The 18,371-nt window shown below is 44.6% G+C and overlaps 2 protein-coding genes across 3 annotated transcripts in view; one reads left to right on the top strand and one right to left on the bottom strand.

Moving 5' to 3' along the window:
- The window catches only part of OSBPL10 (oxysterol binding protein like 10), a 2,898,140-nt gene that overhangs the window by 110,424 nt on the left and 2,769,345 nt on the right, over positions 1-18,371 (top strand). The gene's annotated exons all lie outside the window — the stretch shown is intronic.
- Positions 1-18,371, bottom strand: part of CMTM7 (CKLF like MARVEL transmembrane domain containing 7) — a 258,411-nt gene that overhangs the window by 16,003 nt on the left and 224,037 nt on the right. The window contains exon 4 of the mRNA XM_069648803.1: positions 11,775-11,856. Within this exon, the coding sequence (XP_069504904.1) occupies positions 11,775-11,856 (82 nt within the window). The remainder of the gene's footprint in view (positions 1-11,774; positions 11,857-18,371) is intronic.

The following is an 18,371-nucleotide window of genomic DNA, read 5'->3' as shown; positions in this document are numbered from 1 at the left end:
CATGAGGTATTCTGGAAGAAAAGAACCTCAGAGGCTACTGACCACTGTGTTGCTTTATGCATTATTAATTTGGTGTTTATAAAGATACCCTATATCATATAGTTTTGTATAGGCAGGTTGTTTGAGGGTGTTGTATATAATTATCTTTTGTTCACCCGTCATAATGCTTTTTTCTAATTATTGTTTTTACACTATATTTACTTTTTTGTATTCTGTTTTAGAAGTGTGTATTAGGCTTGTTTTATAAGTGTACTAGGTTTTATATCTTTTTTTTACCTAGTTGTATGTTTTTTGATGAATTTGTGATGAATTGTGATTGATAATACATTTGGAATATATATTTTTGTTTTTGATAATTTTTTGGGTGACAAAGTACCTGTTTGGTCCATGAGCCAAGTTGTCATGACCTAGGTGATGATAAGGGGAAGACAGATTGACATTCTGATCCTCTTGTTAGTGATTGTCCTTTGCTGCATGAAAGGAGCTTGATCCTAAACATTGGTAAATAGCTCCCTTAGTCTCTAATTGGTTGTTGTGGTAGATCTTTGTCTTCGGCTGGGTCCTCCCTTTGGCACAGACTCCCTGCCACCTTAAAACCGGAGAAAAACCATCTCCGGTTCCGGAAGCAGCTCAAGACCTTCCTCTTTGCTTCTGCCTTTGCCCCTCTTCTCCCTTGCTGAACTGCCTTGATCTCTCTGCACCGTGCACCTGGCCAACCGTTTTCCTTCGGGCCCAGGTATCTGCTCACCCTGTCACCCTCCTGCACTGTCTCCGGGATACCACTTGCACTGGGGTCTGTATCTGTACCCATACAGTTCCCCACCCACTTTTCTTCTGCACTTATCAGATACACCCGATCTGATTAACCTAGCACTGTGTTACTTGCTGGCTGCGCTACCACTGCTTATCACCTTTATGTAGTTATTTATTTACTGTACTTATTATTTATTCTATTCTCTCCTCTGTTCTGCACTTTCCATTTCTCTCTCCCTCAATGCACTTTCCTCTTTTCCCTTCCCCATTCTCTTGCACGCTCTTAATGTCACTGGGCCTAGTAAGATCGTTGTTTTATATTTGTTCTCCCTTTTCCCCTCCCTTTGCCTGGTCACGCTCTGAAACACTTGTGTATGATGGCGATATAAAATATCATATCATATACAGATATCAAAGCCTATGGATTCTCTCGTGGCGATAGAGGGATCTGAGGCTCTATGACTAAGCTTCTGGGATTTTAGAGTCCCCCACTTTGTCTCAATTGAGTCAAATCCCACTACTGACACCACATGTAAGGAAGACATGTTATCAAACAGTGAAGAAAGACACAAGTGATCACAGTTCAAGGGTGTTTATTGAACTTCAATTGAGTTTGAAAAACGCCTATATAATCCTAAATCTAAAGATGGGAGCAAGCTACGACCATCAATAACAAAGCAGTCCTAGTAGAGTCTGGTCAAAATAAAAGGGGCGATGCTAAAAAACCTATTGCCAATCCTTACTTCTAATAAATGGTGTGGGAAACAATGTTATACAAAAGAAGAGTATTCAAGAAATTATATGACAAGACAGTTCAGCAGTTAGCTTGCGTTCCCCAGGTTTTCAGCATGGGACAAGGCGGCACACTCGGGCTTAGCACATACTCTGGCTTTTGTCGCACGAGGAAGCGGTTCAAAATCACAGTATCAGGATCTTCTGTGCCAACGTCTCTTTGCCATTCAAAGTCTCTTATTTCAGAGGTCCTGATGCGACAAACATTCAAAATGTCTTTCTCTTAAGGATTCTCATATGTAAAACTTCTCTGATGATTGACTGTTCACCCCGGGTCTCCCTGCAGTGGACTCGGACCAAATTTATCTCATTTTCCAAACTTTCTTAAGTATATCAAAATTGAAGACTTGACTGTGCGCTGGATTTTGCTTGACCCGTCGCAGGAAGCCTTCGATCCACAATTCTTTGTTCTCTTCTTAATATAGCCCTTTTAACTTTTGCTTCTGCCACTTCTCAGTTGGATACCTTACAGAGACCTTCGAATGAGCACCCACGCGGTGCCAGACCACTCTGTCAAAGGTATCGTATCAAAGTCTCCTCAAAGTTGAACAACCATCAGCAGTTCAACTTTACTTGTGTTTTTGATCACACACGTTTTAACAATGTTCGTTGCAGCACTCACCATACAATGTTGCTGCTTGCAACCTTGGCTTCAATACAGACCCATCTTGTATCGGCCTCCCCAATTCACCGGCTGTGTTTATTTCACTGACGCTGCTTTGTTCTTGGAGCCAAGGCTGCTGCTTCTCCCCCACCTTGATTAGTGATGCAGGAGGGCCCCGGCTATCTCCAACATAAAATACAGGATTCTTCAGCCTGGTTGCCTGGTCTTACGCTTTCTAATCTCGAGGGCTCTGGTTTCCTGATGGAAAGGTCAAGGGAACTTCCCTCTTTGCGATCCCTTTGTGGTTTGCCGTCTTTCTTCTCTCGTTCAGCTGCCATCTCGAACTGCTGTTTCCTCATATGCTTTGCCTCGCTCACAGTGTGCTTTCGTGCTCCGCCTTTTATCCGTGTGGGGAAGCTTAATGGAAGTCAGGTGTGAGTGATGGTCAGTAATTGCCTGACCATTGTATTGGGACACGTCAGGTATACTGCTCGTGTGTTAGTCTGTTTTCTCCCAGAGCGGGCTGTCCGTGTGAAAGTGTTAGTGTAGGAAAAGGGGATCAGAGGTAGAGTTCCTACGTAGCCTATCTGATAGGATGGGTTAAAGGTGTTACAGGGAAGGGGATACCGCACCTTGCCATCCAGCGTCCCGCTCCCACTGCCTGAAGACTCCTTACCCAGGTGATCTTCCCGCACTGGTCCACCCCCAGGAACTAGATCCAAAGACGATGGCTGCGTCCTGACCACCTGGGTAACAGATCCCAGTGAATAGTGGGTGAGACACCTTCTAGTTTCTCACATCATCTTCGGGGCTCTGCTGTGGGGTAGGTAGCCCGCGGTGCTGAACTTTACCAGAAGAGGTACCTGCTTTGAGCCTGAAGCCCAACCGCTGAGCTGCTGAGTGCTACTGACCCTGCCGTGGGTCAATGCAAGACATGCATCAGTCAAGTCGTCAGTGAGGGTCTCGTCATCATGGGACTAAGTTCTGGTGTTCCCCCAACTGTCCGAAGTCTCCAGTGGAACCAAAAGACAACTGGCGGTGATTGTCTTTGAACCGATGACCCTGAGGTACAACGACAAGTAGGCAATCCTCCTCAGCAATTTACGGTTGCCTACCTTTCTGGCAGTTCAGGGGCCAGGGGTGCTTTATATCTCTTGAACTACCCCCGCTCTATTGCATGAAGAATCCAGATTACCTTGGCGCTGTCCAAGGCTGCCGAAGGTGGTGATGTCCAGGTCAGTATTCTGGGGGGGCATCCTCTTAGACCTCAGAGATGGTAGATGCCTTCCAAAACTCTACAGTGCGACTTCAGACCCTTTTTCGAAAATGACTGTTCTGCACTACTCTATGAACAGATGAACCAGATGAAAATGATTTTGCGTTATGGAGCAAGAAATTTTAACTCGTTCCATAATGCAAATCTAGTGTTTGCATTTGCAAAGAATCTAAAAGCGTTCAAATTCTTTGCAAACTTAAAGACTAGTGTTATCCCAAATTCCGGCTCCATTCATCTTAGGGCTGGACTTAGGGTTGCTATCTTGGAAGGTTGTCTGTGCTATAAAAGTTGTTCAACCTTTTCCTCTACAGGTGTTAGTGGAGTTACTAACTTTCTCTTGCACGGACTCCAGTGAATATGTTACATTGTGTGTTGCTTGAGTGATATATTTTACGATTGCATTTCATGATTCATTTGTGTTGTTGTTGGGCCTATGAACAATAGTATATATTTTCATATACAACTGTCTAATTCTCGGTGTTTCGCTGTGTGCGCTCACCAGAGACCTCTTATCACTCTCACCCCTCCTGAGACTTTGCCTTGGCTTCTCTCCAAGATACTTTGAAATGGTCTGGCTATCGTCCCAAAAGTGTTGCCCTGTTCGGGGTGCCCTCCTAAACATCGGTCCACCAGGCCAGAGCTTAGAAATCCATTCGAACAGTGGAAGGCTGAGGTCTGGGGCTGCACCCATGTTCAAGTCTCCTAAATACTGCGTCGGCCTTGTAATATGGGTGTTTCGTATTCTTCTACATAGTCTAAAGAGAAAGGGCACAATAATAGAACATTTTCTTACACCCGCCGAATTGCACATTCGCCCACAGCAAGTCACTCTCTCAAGCTGAGAAGGAGTTGCTATACCGCCTTGGAGCTCTGCAAGTGTGCTCCATCATGGAGTTTTGCACATCATTTCTCAATGTCCTCTAGATCAGTGCCCTGCAGCAATTGTAGTAGCAGAAGATGTCCAGATGGCTGCACCACTAAAGATGCAGCCATGGCAGATTCAGATCCCACAGCGGCAGCGGTTGTGTCCGAAACGGGTGTTCCGTTCTAGGTCCCGTTGAATGTGTTCCTGTGGAACCATTCTATCTGGGATACTGGAGAGTGGTGGGAAGAGCAGGAAGGCAGGGTTTGCACATCTTAATAATCTTCTGTCAAGTATCCCTCTGGCACATGTGTAATATATCGACTGGGGATGAATGGAGCGGTCCTGCCTTTCCAGTTCAGGCCTTCATTCTGCGGAATGCATAGCCTGGAAGGTACGTGTATGAGATTACATAAGAGAAGGTCATGTTGAGATCACGAATACAACTTGAGGGAGACACCATAAGTCAAGGCATGTGGGTTATTATACGCTGGCCTTCACACTTGTGTAAAGTGCTGCACAGGGCTTTTGGGACACCACCAGTCTTTGCATTTGCAAAGAACTTAAAATTATTTAAAAAACTAGGTATGCATTATGGAGCGAGTTAAAATAACTTACTCCATAATACCTATAGAGTCCTGAAAATGAAGGGGGCTCCACGTTGGCGCAACCTCGATTGTGCACCAAACATGCCACAGTAAAGAGATATGCCTTTTTAGCAAAGACATGTTTTCTTACTTTAGCATGGCATTTCATTCTAGCATTAAGCGCAAAAACAACATGAGTGTTCTTACATATGGGGAAGATGGGCATTTCTGTAGCAAGCAAAGACATGTTTTTTTTTTATTCTTATGTTAAGGGCAAAGCCAACAGGAGTGTTTATGTGGCCATACAGACTTACATTGGTGCAACCAGTCCGGACAGGTTTTCTTACTGTGACATGGCCTTTTTAACTGCCATTAAGGGCAAAGCTAAAGTGATGAGTATTCTTATGCAGACATACTGGCCTACGCTGACGAAGCCAGTCTGGACATAGTTACGCACTGTGATCTGGCGTTATTTACTGGACTTAAGCCAACAGGAGTATGTTCTTACCTGGGGATACTGGCATATATAGGCAGAGCTGGGGTCATTACTGGCATTACGGGCAAAGCGAACAGGAGTATGTTCTTGTGTGGGATAACTGGTATATATGGGCGCAGCCAGCATGGACATGTATGGGCACAGTCAGCGTGAAAATATTTTTTACATTGGCAGAATATTGGCATACATTGTGCAGATGCATCATGAAAATGCTCCTGTGCACTGTTGATGTGGCATCAAATGGATTTATTCACGTCTTACCCTCCAAAATCTTGTGGGAAGAACTCCCTGTACCTCCTTTGGTTGGTTGGGCATCCCTCGCTATGCTCAGTCACTGACACACATATATAGCAAAAGTGTATGCTCGCATAGGCTGACATCTAGTGGAAGGCGTGAAGTATTGCACATGTTGTTTCCAAAGGTCAAAAAGGTACGTCGACTGGGTGTGTTTTTAATATTATCCCTAGTCTGACATCTACTGTACCCATGATCCCTCACGCATAAAGGTCACTCAGATTGTTTTGTTTCTGATAAGAGGGAGTATGAAGTGTATGCATGGAGAATGGGTAAGTTGTGTGAAACATCTATGATTTGCCCTAGAACCTTCGACTCCAAGATGGGAGGAAGGGTGGGCGCATGTGAATCTAAGCAGATACAAGCATAAGAAATACGATTACGGTAAGTAATGTATGCCTTCCAAGGCTTGTGGTATCTGCTTAGAATCACATGCTTTAGATTAGCGAACAGTACTAAGAGAAGGTGATGGTTTATTTGAAGTTAGAGTGGCAAAGAGATGTTTTAGCACCTCCTCACCCACCTGTGTGTCACCCGAGTATCAAAACAGCGAGTATCAAAACAGTAGTGTTGAGTGAAGCTATGAACAGAACTCCAAATGGCAGCTTTGCAAATGGCATCTAACGGGACATTTGAAATGAAAGCTAGAGTAGCCCCTGTGCCCCGAGTTGAGTATGCGCTGGGCTTGAAGGGCAATGTTCTATTGGCAAGAGAAGTTGGATGCATCTGACAATCCATTTTGAGATAGCCAATTTAGAGATAGGATTGCCCTCTCTCCCTGCGGATAGCGATACAAACAAATGGTAAGTTTTTCTGAGAAGTTTAGTCCTTTGAAGAGAATACATGACAGCCCTTCTGACATCTAAGATATGAAGGATTCTTTCTGCCTCATTTTTAGGTTTTTGGAAGAAAGCAGGAAGTTCTATGGATTGATTAACATGGAACTTTGAGATGAACTTTGGAGAAAATGTGGATGTGTGCATAGTACCACCTTGTCCTTGTGAATAACATTGCACTGCCAACTCAAATTTCATTTTCTCTGCCTTGTCTTCAAATCGCTCCATGGTCTCGTTCCCCCTTATCCCTCTTTCCTTCTCTCTTTCTACTCCCCCTCCTGTTCCTTTCGGTCCGCTGACCATTTCCTTCTCACTGTACCTCCGTCCCCCTGTGCCTCCTCCCGTTTCCGCTCCTTCCAACTCCTAGCACCTCTGCACTGGAACTCCCTTCCTCTTGCTATCCGCTCTACCCCCACCTTCACCCCATTCCGCACTTCCCTTAAATCTCCCCTCCTCCATTCTCCTCCTTGAAACCCCTTCCACCTTCTGCATCCCCTCCCTCCTTATTCTTTCCCCTTGACTATCTCCCTCCCCTGCCTCCCCACTCTCACCCTTCCCCTTCCCTCCTCCTACTCATCAGCACCCATCCGCCCTACCCAGTCCTACTCCTCTATTCTCCCTATCCCCTTCAGTTAATTGCTCTTCTCACTGTTTTGTTGAATGATTCAGATTGTAATTTTGCTTCCACCGTTATATTGTTTGTTTTTATGTATTATGTTGTTCCACTGTACAGCGCCCTGTTGTAAGGCGCTATATAAATCAATAAATACAAATACAAAAGGATCTTGCACTGAAAGTGCTTCTAACTCCCTAACTCTCCTTAATGATGGGATAGCGACAAGAAAAGCAATCCTTTAGGTTAGATGTTTACGACTGACTGTGTATTGGCTTGAAGGGGGCCCCCCATGAGCCTGGTTAGAAAAATATACAGGTTCCAGCCGGGAGCTGGATTAGAAACTGGTGGGTATCATTTTTTACCACCATCCATGGATGCTTTCACCACAGGCACATTCCACTACAAAACATTACTCTGTGATGTGATGTAGGCTGAGAGAGCCGCTAGGAGCACTCATAGGGAATTAAAGACCAAACCTAAAAGATATAGTAAATAGCGTACTATATATGTGAGGGTGAACAGTCAATTGGGTTGATGTCACGTGATTTACACCATGAGACAAAGTGTTTCCATTTGTTAAAATAGCAGTGTCTTGTATTGGGTTTTCGTGCTTCTTTTAAGATGTCCATACACCTTTGGTTTAGGTTTAAATGACCAAACTATGACCTCAGGAGCCAAGCTGCTAAATTCAGTGTCTGAGGGCATGGGTAGAGAATTGTCCCTTGGTTCTGTGACAATATGTTGTATAGGCACGGTAGTTTCATTGGAGGACAAAGAGACATCTTCAGTATGATGGAGAAAATGAGCTCCCCATCCTGATAGAAATGCGTCTTTAGTGAGAGGGGCTTCAATTGCTAGGGTGTTGAATGGCTTGCCCTTTAAAAGATTCTCCTTTGTCCACCACTGCAGAGATAGAACCAGAGAATGTGAAACCATCAGTAGATCATCCCACAAACGGCTTGCTTGCAACCATTGTTTTGTTAGCCATTCTTACATGGGCCGCATGCACAAGTGGGCACCCAGCACAATGTAAAGCCAACATTCCTAGAAGGCGCATTGCCTTTCACACCGTTACCTGATGACTGTATTGAGGGATTTGAGACAGCATGTTTTGTACCTGCTCGTTGGAGAGAAAGATTAGGGTGTTTTAGTTCCCTGATCAACTGTTTTATTTTCTGGGGACCAAAACTTGACTTTTTCTTGATAGAGAAGCCTAATGGCTACAGCAGACTGACTGTTGAGTATTTTGTTGACACAACTGAGGTGAGCTGCCTGGTATTAGCCAGTCATCTAGGTAAGGGTACACTTGAATGGGCTGCCTCCTTAGGTGTGTGGCCACCACAGCAAGGACTTATGTAAACATTTGTGGAGCTGAGGCTATGCCGAATGGTAGCACCTTGAATTGGTAGTGCTCGTCTCGCACTTTGAATCTTAGGTAGTTTCTGTGCACTGGCAACATTGAAATATGAAAGTATGCATCTTTCATGCCTATTGTTGCCATGTAATCCCTGTTTTAGTAGAGGAATTACTTCCTGCAGCGTTGTCATACTCAATTTTTGTGGCTTGACATACACATTTGCAGGGCGCAGGTCTAAGTCTATGCACAGTTAGAGCTTTCTTTGGAACATGGATGTACACTGTATAAATACCTTGCTTTTCTTCCAGAGGTGGAACCAGTTCTATCAATCCCTTTTGTAGTAGTCTAAAACTTCTTCTAGAATCAAATAATGTTCTGACAACATTATTCTTCATCGAGGAGGCTGGTGGGGAGGTGTTTCTAGGAATTGTACAGAATAACCTTTGTCCACGGTTGTTAGCACCCAGCGATCTGATGTTATCCCCTCCCATGTGGGTGAATGATGTTATTCAACCCCCTACTGGGGATGCATGGGAGGGTACTTAGACCGTAGCATGATTTGTTGGCGGGAGCCGCAGAGCTTCTAGAAGCTGCAACTTTGCCCCAAACTTTACCTCTCCTAAACCCTCTTTGCTGATTTGCTTGAAAAGAGCATGCTTGGCTTTGGGGAGTGTACCAAGTAGATCAGGAGACTCCAAAGCCAGACTGAGATGCCTGTGTGAAACCGTGGCTCCAAAAGGAACGGTGTGTATTAAAGGTGCCTCGATGGATAAAGGTTTTATTAGAGAGTTGCTCTAATGTTTTCAGGGTCTCATGATCTTTCTTGGTAGTTTCCAACTGGTTGTTAACTGCATTCCCAAAGAAGGCCGAATCTTTGATAGGCATATTTATTAAAGTTGCCCGAGTCTTGGGTTTGAACCCTAAATCTCAAACCCATGAGTGGCGTTTCAGCAAGGTGCCCTCAGCTATCACTCTAAGTATCAGCTAGAGTGTTCTTTAGGATATTCTGGGCTATTGGTTTGCCTTGAGTTGAGATTTTGAGAAGGTAGAACCTAACCGGTTCGAGGACACAATACAGTCGTTTGTGTATTTCATCCCACTGAGTATTATTATAGCTGGCAAGCAAAGTGGTACTGTTTGCGATGCTAGTCAAATAAGCCCAACGGTGGTCACTCGTTTGCCCAGGGTATATAACCTCTCACACTCTTTATTGGGAGGTGCTTCAGCACTTGACAGTAGCACACCCGCCCTCTTCCTATTGGTGGTAACAACTAGTGAATCTGGCTTTACATGACCTTTAATGTAAAGAGGGTCTGAAGGGGATGGCTTAAAAAAAGATTCTACTCTGGGGTCGACTGCCCGAGTAAGTGAAGGTGTAGTAAGAGATGGGGCCGTTCTCTTCTTTATAGACTGACAAAGTGGAGTAGCCTGCTGAAGGGTTTTCTCTCCTTTAAGATATCATCTATGAAATCAGTATCTTCCACTGTTTCCCGAGTCTGAATATTAAAATGATTGGCAGCCCTTTTAAGCAAGTCATTGAATAAAAGTTGGTCATCAATGGGGGAAATGTGACCACCCTCAGGTGTAGCAACATCAGGAGGGTTTATAATAGCCAAGTCTGGCTCATCCTGATCATAGTCATCAGTGTCATTTGGATCATCATACCACATATCTTGATCTCCCTCCACTTGATCCTGGTAAGAGTCATGAGAGGCTTGTGTGTCGAGAAAAGGTTGCGGAGTGAGGTTTACAACAGTAGGTGTGCGAGAAGGCGGACGCTTGGGGCTGTCCCATTTATAGAGGCCGTTCCATTTCTAAATCTAAGATTTTCTGCCCAGTTGGGTAGCATTCCATGAATGACGCTAAAGAGGAAACCTTGTCAATAGTGTCCTCAAAACATTCCCTAGACCAGGTTCCTTTCTTGGGTGTTTTCAGGCTGAGGGAACACAATAGCCTGTTTTTTTTAATCACTTTTCACTAGACGCAGTTGCTGAAGCACAGTGGGTTTATGACGGATATGGTCGGTAGGCCGTAAGGTGCATTCTGCCGGCGGGGAGATAGAGTGTGTGTGAGTGTGTGAGTGTGTGAGTGTGTGAGTGTGTGTGTGTGTGTGTGTGTGTGTGTGTGTCAACAGGAGTATTCCCCATAGTTGCATGCTGCGTCTGCCTTTCGGGGCAAGGACTGATGCACGGCATAATATCTTCAGCTTCTAAGACCGAGCCGTCGCTGCCTTGGCCTTCCACGTCTGGCCCAAAGGTGCCGGTAGAAGTTCCAGACTCCGCCATCATGGCATGGGCCGCCCGACGTTTGGTGCATCGTTTAAGGGTTTTGGGCCTGAATATTTTGCACAGCGCCCCTATGGGTGGTCTCGGGGAAGGCAGTGGTTGCACACTCGATGGGTGTCCTTCCACTGGTACTTTGTTACAATTTGGACAGAATTTAAAAGGAGTTCTCTTCATCACTAGTTTTAAATCAAAAAGGCAGCTAGACAATGACAGTGCACAGAGGAAGTGGAAGAATGCATTCTCTACTAATCATTCCCCCACACTCTCCCCACTACAAGTTCGAAACCTAGTGTAGGCCGGAGCCAGTCGCTGAATCGGAGGACTCGTCAAATTCAGCAGTCGGAAGGTCTTCAGGATGTTTGTTGAAATGTGCAAACAGCAACCGGCGAAAGAGGACTTAAGTTATCATTATTAATTCTAAAATGTAGCAGTGCTACAGACTCTGAGAAACGAGTCGGACCACGATGGTGGAAAAAAAAAAATCTGAAGGACTTCGACGTGTGAGGGATCATGGGTACAGAAGACATCACACTAGGGATAATATTACAAACCCACCCAGTCGACGTCCCTTTTTGAACTCCGAAAACAATATGTGCAATACTCTGTGCAACCACTAGATGTCAGCCTATGCAAGGCATGTGATTCTAAGCAGATCCAAAAGCCTCAGAAATGTATATTACCGTTTGTACATACTGTTGAATATTTCTAGAGTCACTGTGTAATATTGTGATATACACTTTTTTTTTTAACTTACCTGTGTGGGACTTTTTTAGTTACTATTTCTGTGAAGTGGTAACTGTACTACACAGCAGTTTCCCTTTGCCAACAGTTCAGCCTTACTGATTGGTCTATGCTATTTAAGTGAGTGGTTTAGCTAAACTGAGGTTGTGAAAGCCCTGACAACCCTAGGTTAGATTTTCCAAAAGTCCAGGATCTCACTGCCAAGCTTAGAGTTTCAATCCAGTTTATCGCTAAACCAAGAGCACTACAGTTTACCAAATGCAGAGCTTACTTACTTGTGGACTGGGTGACAAATGAGACCTTGTAGGATGCCCACATGCTCACACAACACAGCACAGAGGCTATGAGACCGAAGACCTGGAAAAAAAGACAGACTTGACGTTAATAAAGTTCTTCATTTTTTCCACTAAAGCACAAGTGAGGTATTGGTGTGGGTACCAGTTACATTCAGTTAATAAAGATGCTGACTATTCGAGAAATAAGAGAAACGGAGAATTATTCCAACCCCCTCTTTTGTGCCAAAACATCTTTGCTTTCTTGGATGCCAAAACATTCTCTCCTTTGCACGCAACACATCACTTTCACTGCCCTAGCTCCTCCCACATGCCTCAACATTCTGCATCCCTGTCTGACTAATCATGGATTCAATCACTACACCTTATCTTTTTTCCTGGGAACTAGGTATCACATAGGTGAGCCGTGAGACTGCAGGTACAAGGAAACTTATTTATTGTTAATCTTCACAGTTCAATCAAGTGATATGGTTAAAGCAGCCCCAACCTGCTTCTAATACAATAACAGTTTATTTTCATAACTAAATCTTCCAATCTAACACTGCAGTAGATTGGTTCTAGAATAGGATGAATTGTGCTGTCCAATCCATTCCAATCATTTGCCTAACAGCATACACAATGAACACTTAATGTATCCCTATATGCACATGGTACTATATACAACACACCTCCTTCCCTTGTGTGAGGATAACCTGCAGAGGCGGCTTCCCTCACCTTTGTCTATACCCCACATATCGCCACTCTTTCCTTGCTCCCCTTCTCACCATTGCTCAGCAGCACCGCGTTCCTAAGATCTTTCACCACCTGCTATGGACCTGAATACTCCATAAACCCTTTCTGCACTCTCCTCCTAAACTTTACCTTCACCTCCGCTCCCTCACGCATCAACCGTTCTTTCGCACCTTTTTATTTGATCATACCTTTCATTTGATTTGACTTGATCACGCATCACTCTTTCCCATATAACTTCTTGAGGCACCACAACACGATCACCACCAAACTTACCCATCCAACCTGGCTTAAGCCTCGAATTTGGCAACCTCCTTCTCAATGCCTCAAACAGTGAAACCCCTGTAACCTGATGCAGTGGAATCCTGTATTGACTCTCTCCATCACAGCCCATGACCAGTCCCCATCAGTTGGTATTTCTATGCGTTTCACCTCCTACAAAGTCCTGTTGAAGCTTTCCACAGTCGCATTACCTTTCGGGTTATGCAACACCGTTATAGTATGCTCCAACCCATTCTTCTTCAAAAATGCTTCCATTTCTCTAGACACAAATTCCGGATCATTGTCTGACACCAGCTTTCTGGGAAAACTTTGCCTCCAAAATACTCCTTCCAAAAAATTCACAACCCTGCGCACGCTGCTGTCTTTTACCACACAGACCCCAGGCCATTTGGATAACAGGTCCACAACCACAATTCCATAAGCCCTCTGATGTTCTCTTGCCAATATCAAGCCCAAAAGTCCACTGCAGCCACATCCCAAACCGAATTGGGCAGTTCAATCACGTTCATGGGTGGTGTCCTGGCAACAATTTCTCCATTTCCTCTTCCAATTCAGGCCACCTCAGGAATAAGACCTTTCGTCTTACACACACCAAGATGCCCCTCATGAGCTATCACAAGTACAACTTCTCTCATTCCTTCCGACACCACCATACGGTCTCCTCGGGTCAAAATTCCTTTCTCCATGCTCAATGAATTCTTTATTCTCTTGTATTCTCTCAATCCCTCATACACAGCTTCCAACGGCCATCCCTCCTGCACATACCTCACAACCGTATTGTTCAGCTCATCCTTGCTACACTGCTCTCTCCATTCCTTTTCATCTGCCACTTTACAATTTGCCAATACCTCCCTTTCTTCTTCACGCCCATTGCAATCCTCACCCTCCACAGGATTACGGGATAACGCATCCTTTTCACTTCCATATCCAGACCTTGCATCCCAATGATCCATCTAGTAATCGCCTAGAAATGCCATCAAAACCTTTCCTGTTAAAGACACAAGTAGATGTTTATGGTTTTCTTCCCTACAAAAACTGCTTGATTCTCCACGCCCCATACACATGCCAATGCCTCTCTTTCTACAAGAGAGTATCTCCGCTCTGCATCCTTCAATACGCCACAGTTTCTAATTTCTTTCCTTTTTGCTGCACCAGCATGCACCCCAAACCATTTTCGCTGGCATCAGTAAACAATTTCACATTCTTACATCCTCAAACTCACCAGTCACACCTCACCCCTTTCTTTACCAACATCCTCATGGCTTTTGTCCTTTCTGCCAAGTTTCTAACACATTTCCCATAATACTCCACCAGACAGATATGAAGACAACTCTTTTTTAATCTTTTGGTGCCTTCATTCTTTTGATTGCGACTACCGTGGACACCTTGGGCTTTATTCCCTCTGCAGACAACTAATGCCGAGTTGATAAACGCTATTCACCCTGAAACTGCATTTTTCAATGATATGGTCAAATCAGCATAATTTATTCATCATGTTCCTCAATGGCTTTTCCCCATACCAGGATATCATCTTGATGACAACGCACCCCTTGTATGTCTTTAAGTAGTTTTCTCATCACTCTCTGAAATACGCTAGATGCAAAGATTGAACCAAACGGCATTCTTTTGCACATATACAAACCAAAAGGCATTATGAATGCCATTCGATCCATGGAAGATGGGAGCAACTTCACCTGATGGCAAGCTGTCTTCAGGTCTAGCATTGAAAATACCATCCCCCTTCAATTTCTGAGAACAGACTGTCAATCTTTGGTAATGGGAACCTATATGGTAAGACACACTTATTTAACCCCCTAAAATCAATGCATAGTCTCACACTGCCATTTGGCTTGTGCACTGCCATTATAGGGCTTATCCACTCTTCAGCCTCTGCTTCTTCAATAATCCCTTTGCTTAACATTGCCTCGAGCTCCTTAACATCTGCACGCAATGCTAAGGGTATGGTGCGTGCCATGGACCTCAAAGGCATGGCACCTGGTCTTAACTTTATTAAATGTGCAAAACCTTTCAAACATCCAGTTTCTTTCCCAAACACCTTGGGATACCATTTCATCATGTCATTTCTCTTCTCCATAATTGACTCCACCTTTCCACAGTTCTTTCGTGTGACAATTACCTGAGTTGGAGGATCTGGTTCCAGTCTCGGACCCAAATCAGCCTGACCATCATATGAAAGCAAGTTCGCCCCCTCTCGTGGTGACCCTTACCATTCCTTGGGCGCAACTCTTACCATATTTAAACTGCTTCCAGATTCCTCCCAAAATGTTTATCGGTACATCTCCATAACTCCATAGGCATTCGCTCTCACAGTGGCTTCCTACAATTCACATACGTTAAACCTCACTCTCCACATAGCCAAGTTCACCAGAGTATAATCTGCTCCTCTATCTAATAGTAGATCAACAGGAACATTGTTTACACTAATCTACGCAGGAGGCTTCACTCGTTTTGGTGTCGCGTCAATAGCGTTCACCACCCAAGTATTGTCTTCCTCATTGCCACCACCATGTTGCCAGTAGTTTACACTGTCCTGTATTGCCTTGATGCTTCCTGGCTTACTCCAATGACTGCAACAACAAGCAACGTGACCCTTTCTGCCGCATTCTATGCAATCTATGTGATGCGCAAACCATTGCTAGTCATTTGCTGTATGATCAGGGTTGGTGCACCTGTAGCACCTTTTGTTGAAGCTTTGCTTCCAACTTTTTCCTTGGTACTACTTTCCCCTCCTCCTTATTTACTAGCTGTATTCTTGGTAGTATCTTCTACACTACATTGACAGATAGAGTGGCAGATTTTCCAGCCTCTACGTCCAATGCCCTAATGGATCTTTCTGTGTGTTCTACCAGTTTCGCTACCTCGATGGCACTTTCTAGAGTTATGTTCCTGGCGCATCCTCCTTCCCGCCACAAAGCTGCTCTAATCTTTTGATCGCTGCACTTTATCATTAGCCGATCTCTGATATGCTCATCTCTGCAGTGATCATAATTACATTTTATTGCCAGTCCACGGAGCACTGTTATGAACTCCTCAATGGATTAATCACGCTTTTGGTCTCTCATCGCAAAGTGGTATCTCGCCAGAAACATGTTTTCTTTTACAATTAAGTGTTTATCCAATCTGGCCAAACTCTGTTCAAAACTCCACAAACCCTCCGATTCATTGGCTGGCAATTCTGGTAGTTTGAAAAAAAAAAAATTGCTTGACCTTTCTTGCCCCAAGCAATGGTACAAGGAGTCTTTCCTGTCACAGGCAAAGTTGCTACCATACACACCGTATATGTACGTTATGAACCCCTCTTTCCAGTCATCCCACTTTATACTAGGTTCACCTCGATGGAGCAAAACAACACTGGGCATGCGATATTCATATTGCTGGGGTTTGGTATGTATGCCTGACTTGGCAATGTCCACTCTGCTTTATCTATCAGAGATGTCCAACGAACGCATGTCCTTAAGATGGCCGACGTGTTTCTTTACATCACCTGGTAGCGTTGTCCATGATGTGTAATCGCATATTCTTGTGATGGCTGCCCTCGTGGACATGTCACTGTGGGCCCTGGACCACTTGTACATCTACGTTTGCCCCTCACTCTTTCACAGTGCCACGGTCCCTTAACAGCACTCTGCACCCATCCACAATACCTTCATGGTCCCACGGAGTAAGTCTCAGCTGTGTGCATCATTAAAACAACTCCGGAGCCACCGCACACTTACCCAGCTGCTCTGCTACTTCCAGCTGGGTGCCCTGAACCTCTGCACACTCACTCGGGTGCACCACTGCTTCCAGCCGGGTGCTACGCTGATTCCAGCACCTCCTGCGCGGTGCTCAACAAGGTTCACTAAGACTTGCCACGACTCCACCTCAGATGGCAAGCTAGGGCTGCTGCTTTCTTATTCTAATCCTCATCACCAGTATTAAATAGGTGAGCCGTGCGACTGCAGGTACAACAAAACTACTTTATTGTTAATCTTCACAGTTCAATCAAGTGATATGGTTAAAGCAGACCCAACCTGCTTCTAATTCAATAACATTTTCTTATCATAACTAAACCTTCCAATCTAAAACTGCAGTAGATTGGTTCTAGAATAGAAAGGATTGTGCTGTACATTCAATTCAATCCATCAACATAACGGCATTCACAACGATCACTGAATTTATCCCTAAAGGCACATGGTACTACATACAACGTTACTGCCCAGTAGTCCTACAGTTCCTTATCCCGTTGTTTTACCAACAGGAATTGCTTTGAAGTAATTCCTTCGAAAAAAACGAATCGAATTATATAGGAGTTTGGGGTGAAGAGGTGGGGAGGGGATTGGAATAGGGGTACTAGTATGGGGAAAGGAGGGGCTTGGGGGAGATCCCTCCGCCCTAATAAAAAAAATTATTTGATGCATTTTTTGAAGAAATTACTTCAAAGTAAATGACTTCGAAGTCATTCTTGTCGTTAAAACTACATGGAACCTATACAGTTCATGACCTCTGTGGTCTGGGTCTTTTGGGCAGTTTCTCCACTCCCTGGTTGTTTTTGTCATTTCTTGCTGGTGGGGGTTAGTTTTCCTTCTTTTGTCTGTTCATAGTGTGTTTGATCATGCTCTGTTTGTGCTCTCCTTGAGTGTAACTACTGGTACTACTTTTTTCTAGGAATCACTGGGCCTCATTACGACCCTGGTGGTAGAGGGTTAACGGGGCCGATAGAGCTGCCGGCCCCGTTAACCCCCTACCGCCTCATTACGAGGTTTGCTCGCAGGACCCGGTAAGGATGCCTAGCAGGTCCTGCGAGCAGACCGGGATGCAAACAACAGGTTCGTTATTAACGGGCCAGTTGTTTGCATCCTGCCCATTCCCATTGAGCCCTATGGGGGCTCGAATGGGAATAGGGATGTACCGGGTTCCCTGAATGGGGAAATACCGGGCCCTCCAAGATCGGAATGGCCCGGTATTTCCTCATTCAGGGAACCCGGACCCAGTACTCGGAATGGGGGTAGCCATGCCGCAAATAGTGAGATAACAACAACGTGTATACTGCAGCCTTTGTGTGCAGATTCAGGATGACAAATTAAAATTCTGAGAGGCTGTTTTCTCTCGTGTGAAACATCACAGAGATTTACTGTGTTTGGTTCTCATATGGCAAACCCAAAGTCGTGTATGGAGATAGATGTAAACTGATTGTTGGGAAGTCGCTTTCCTTGTCCTAAGAAACGCTTATACATGCACATGTTTGATGGATGAGTTATATATTCCACCGACTACAAAGCAGGCGGCGAGTGATGCCCCGAGCGTTTTAGCCATGGGTCATGACTTCTACTGGTCCTGAGGAAGGCGGGACTGCCTACTCCGCCGAAACATAGATTACTTGTACTCTTTGTTTTCTATAAGTGCAAGTACAACACCCCCTAGATCCATTCTGGTGTCACACGTAGACCCCGAGTTTAGTCAGCAAATTAGTTATGCCCCCTGTTGAACTGAGAATTTAAAAATTCAGCCACACATGGTTTCAACTCGTTTGAGGGGCTGAATTATGATTTTCAATATGCACATCGT

The sequence above is a fragment of the Ambystoma mexicanum genome, chromosome 2q (assembly GCF_040938575.1).
Source record: "Ambystoma mexicanum isolate Mex_15411 chromosome 2q, UKY_AmexF1_1, whole genome shotgun sequence".
In the NCBI taxonomy this organism is placed as follows: Eukaryota; Metazoa; Chordata; class Amphibia; order Caudata; family Ambystomatidae; genus Ambystoma; species Ambystoma mexicanum.
Note: the sequence above shows the minus strand (reverse complement) of the source record. Positions and strands in the feature narration are given on the sequence as shown.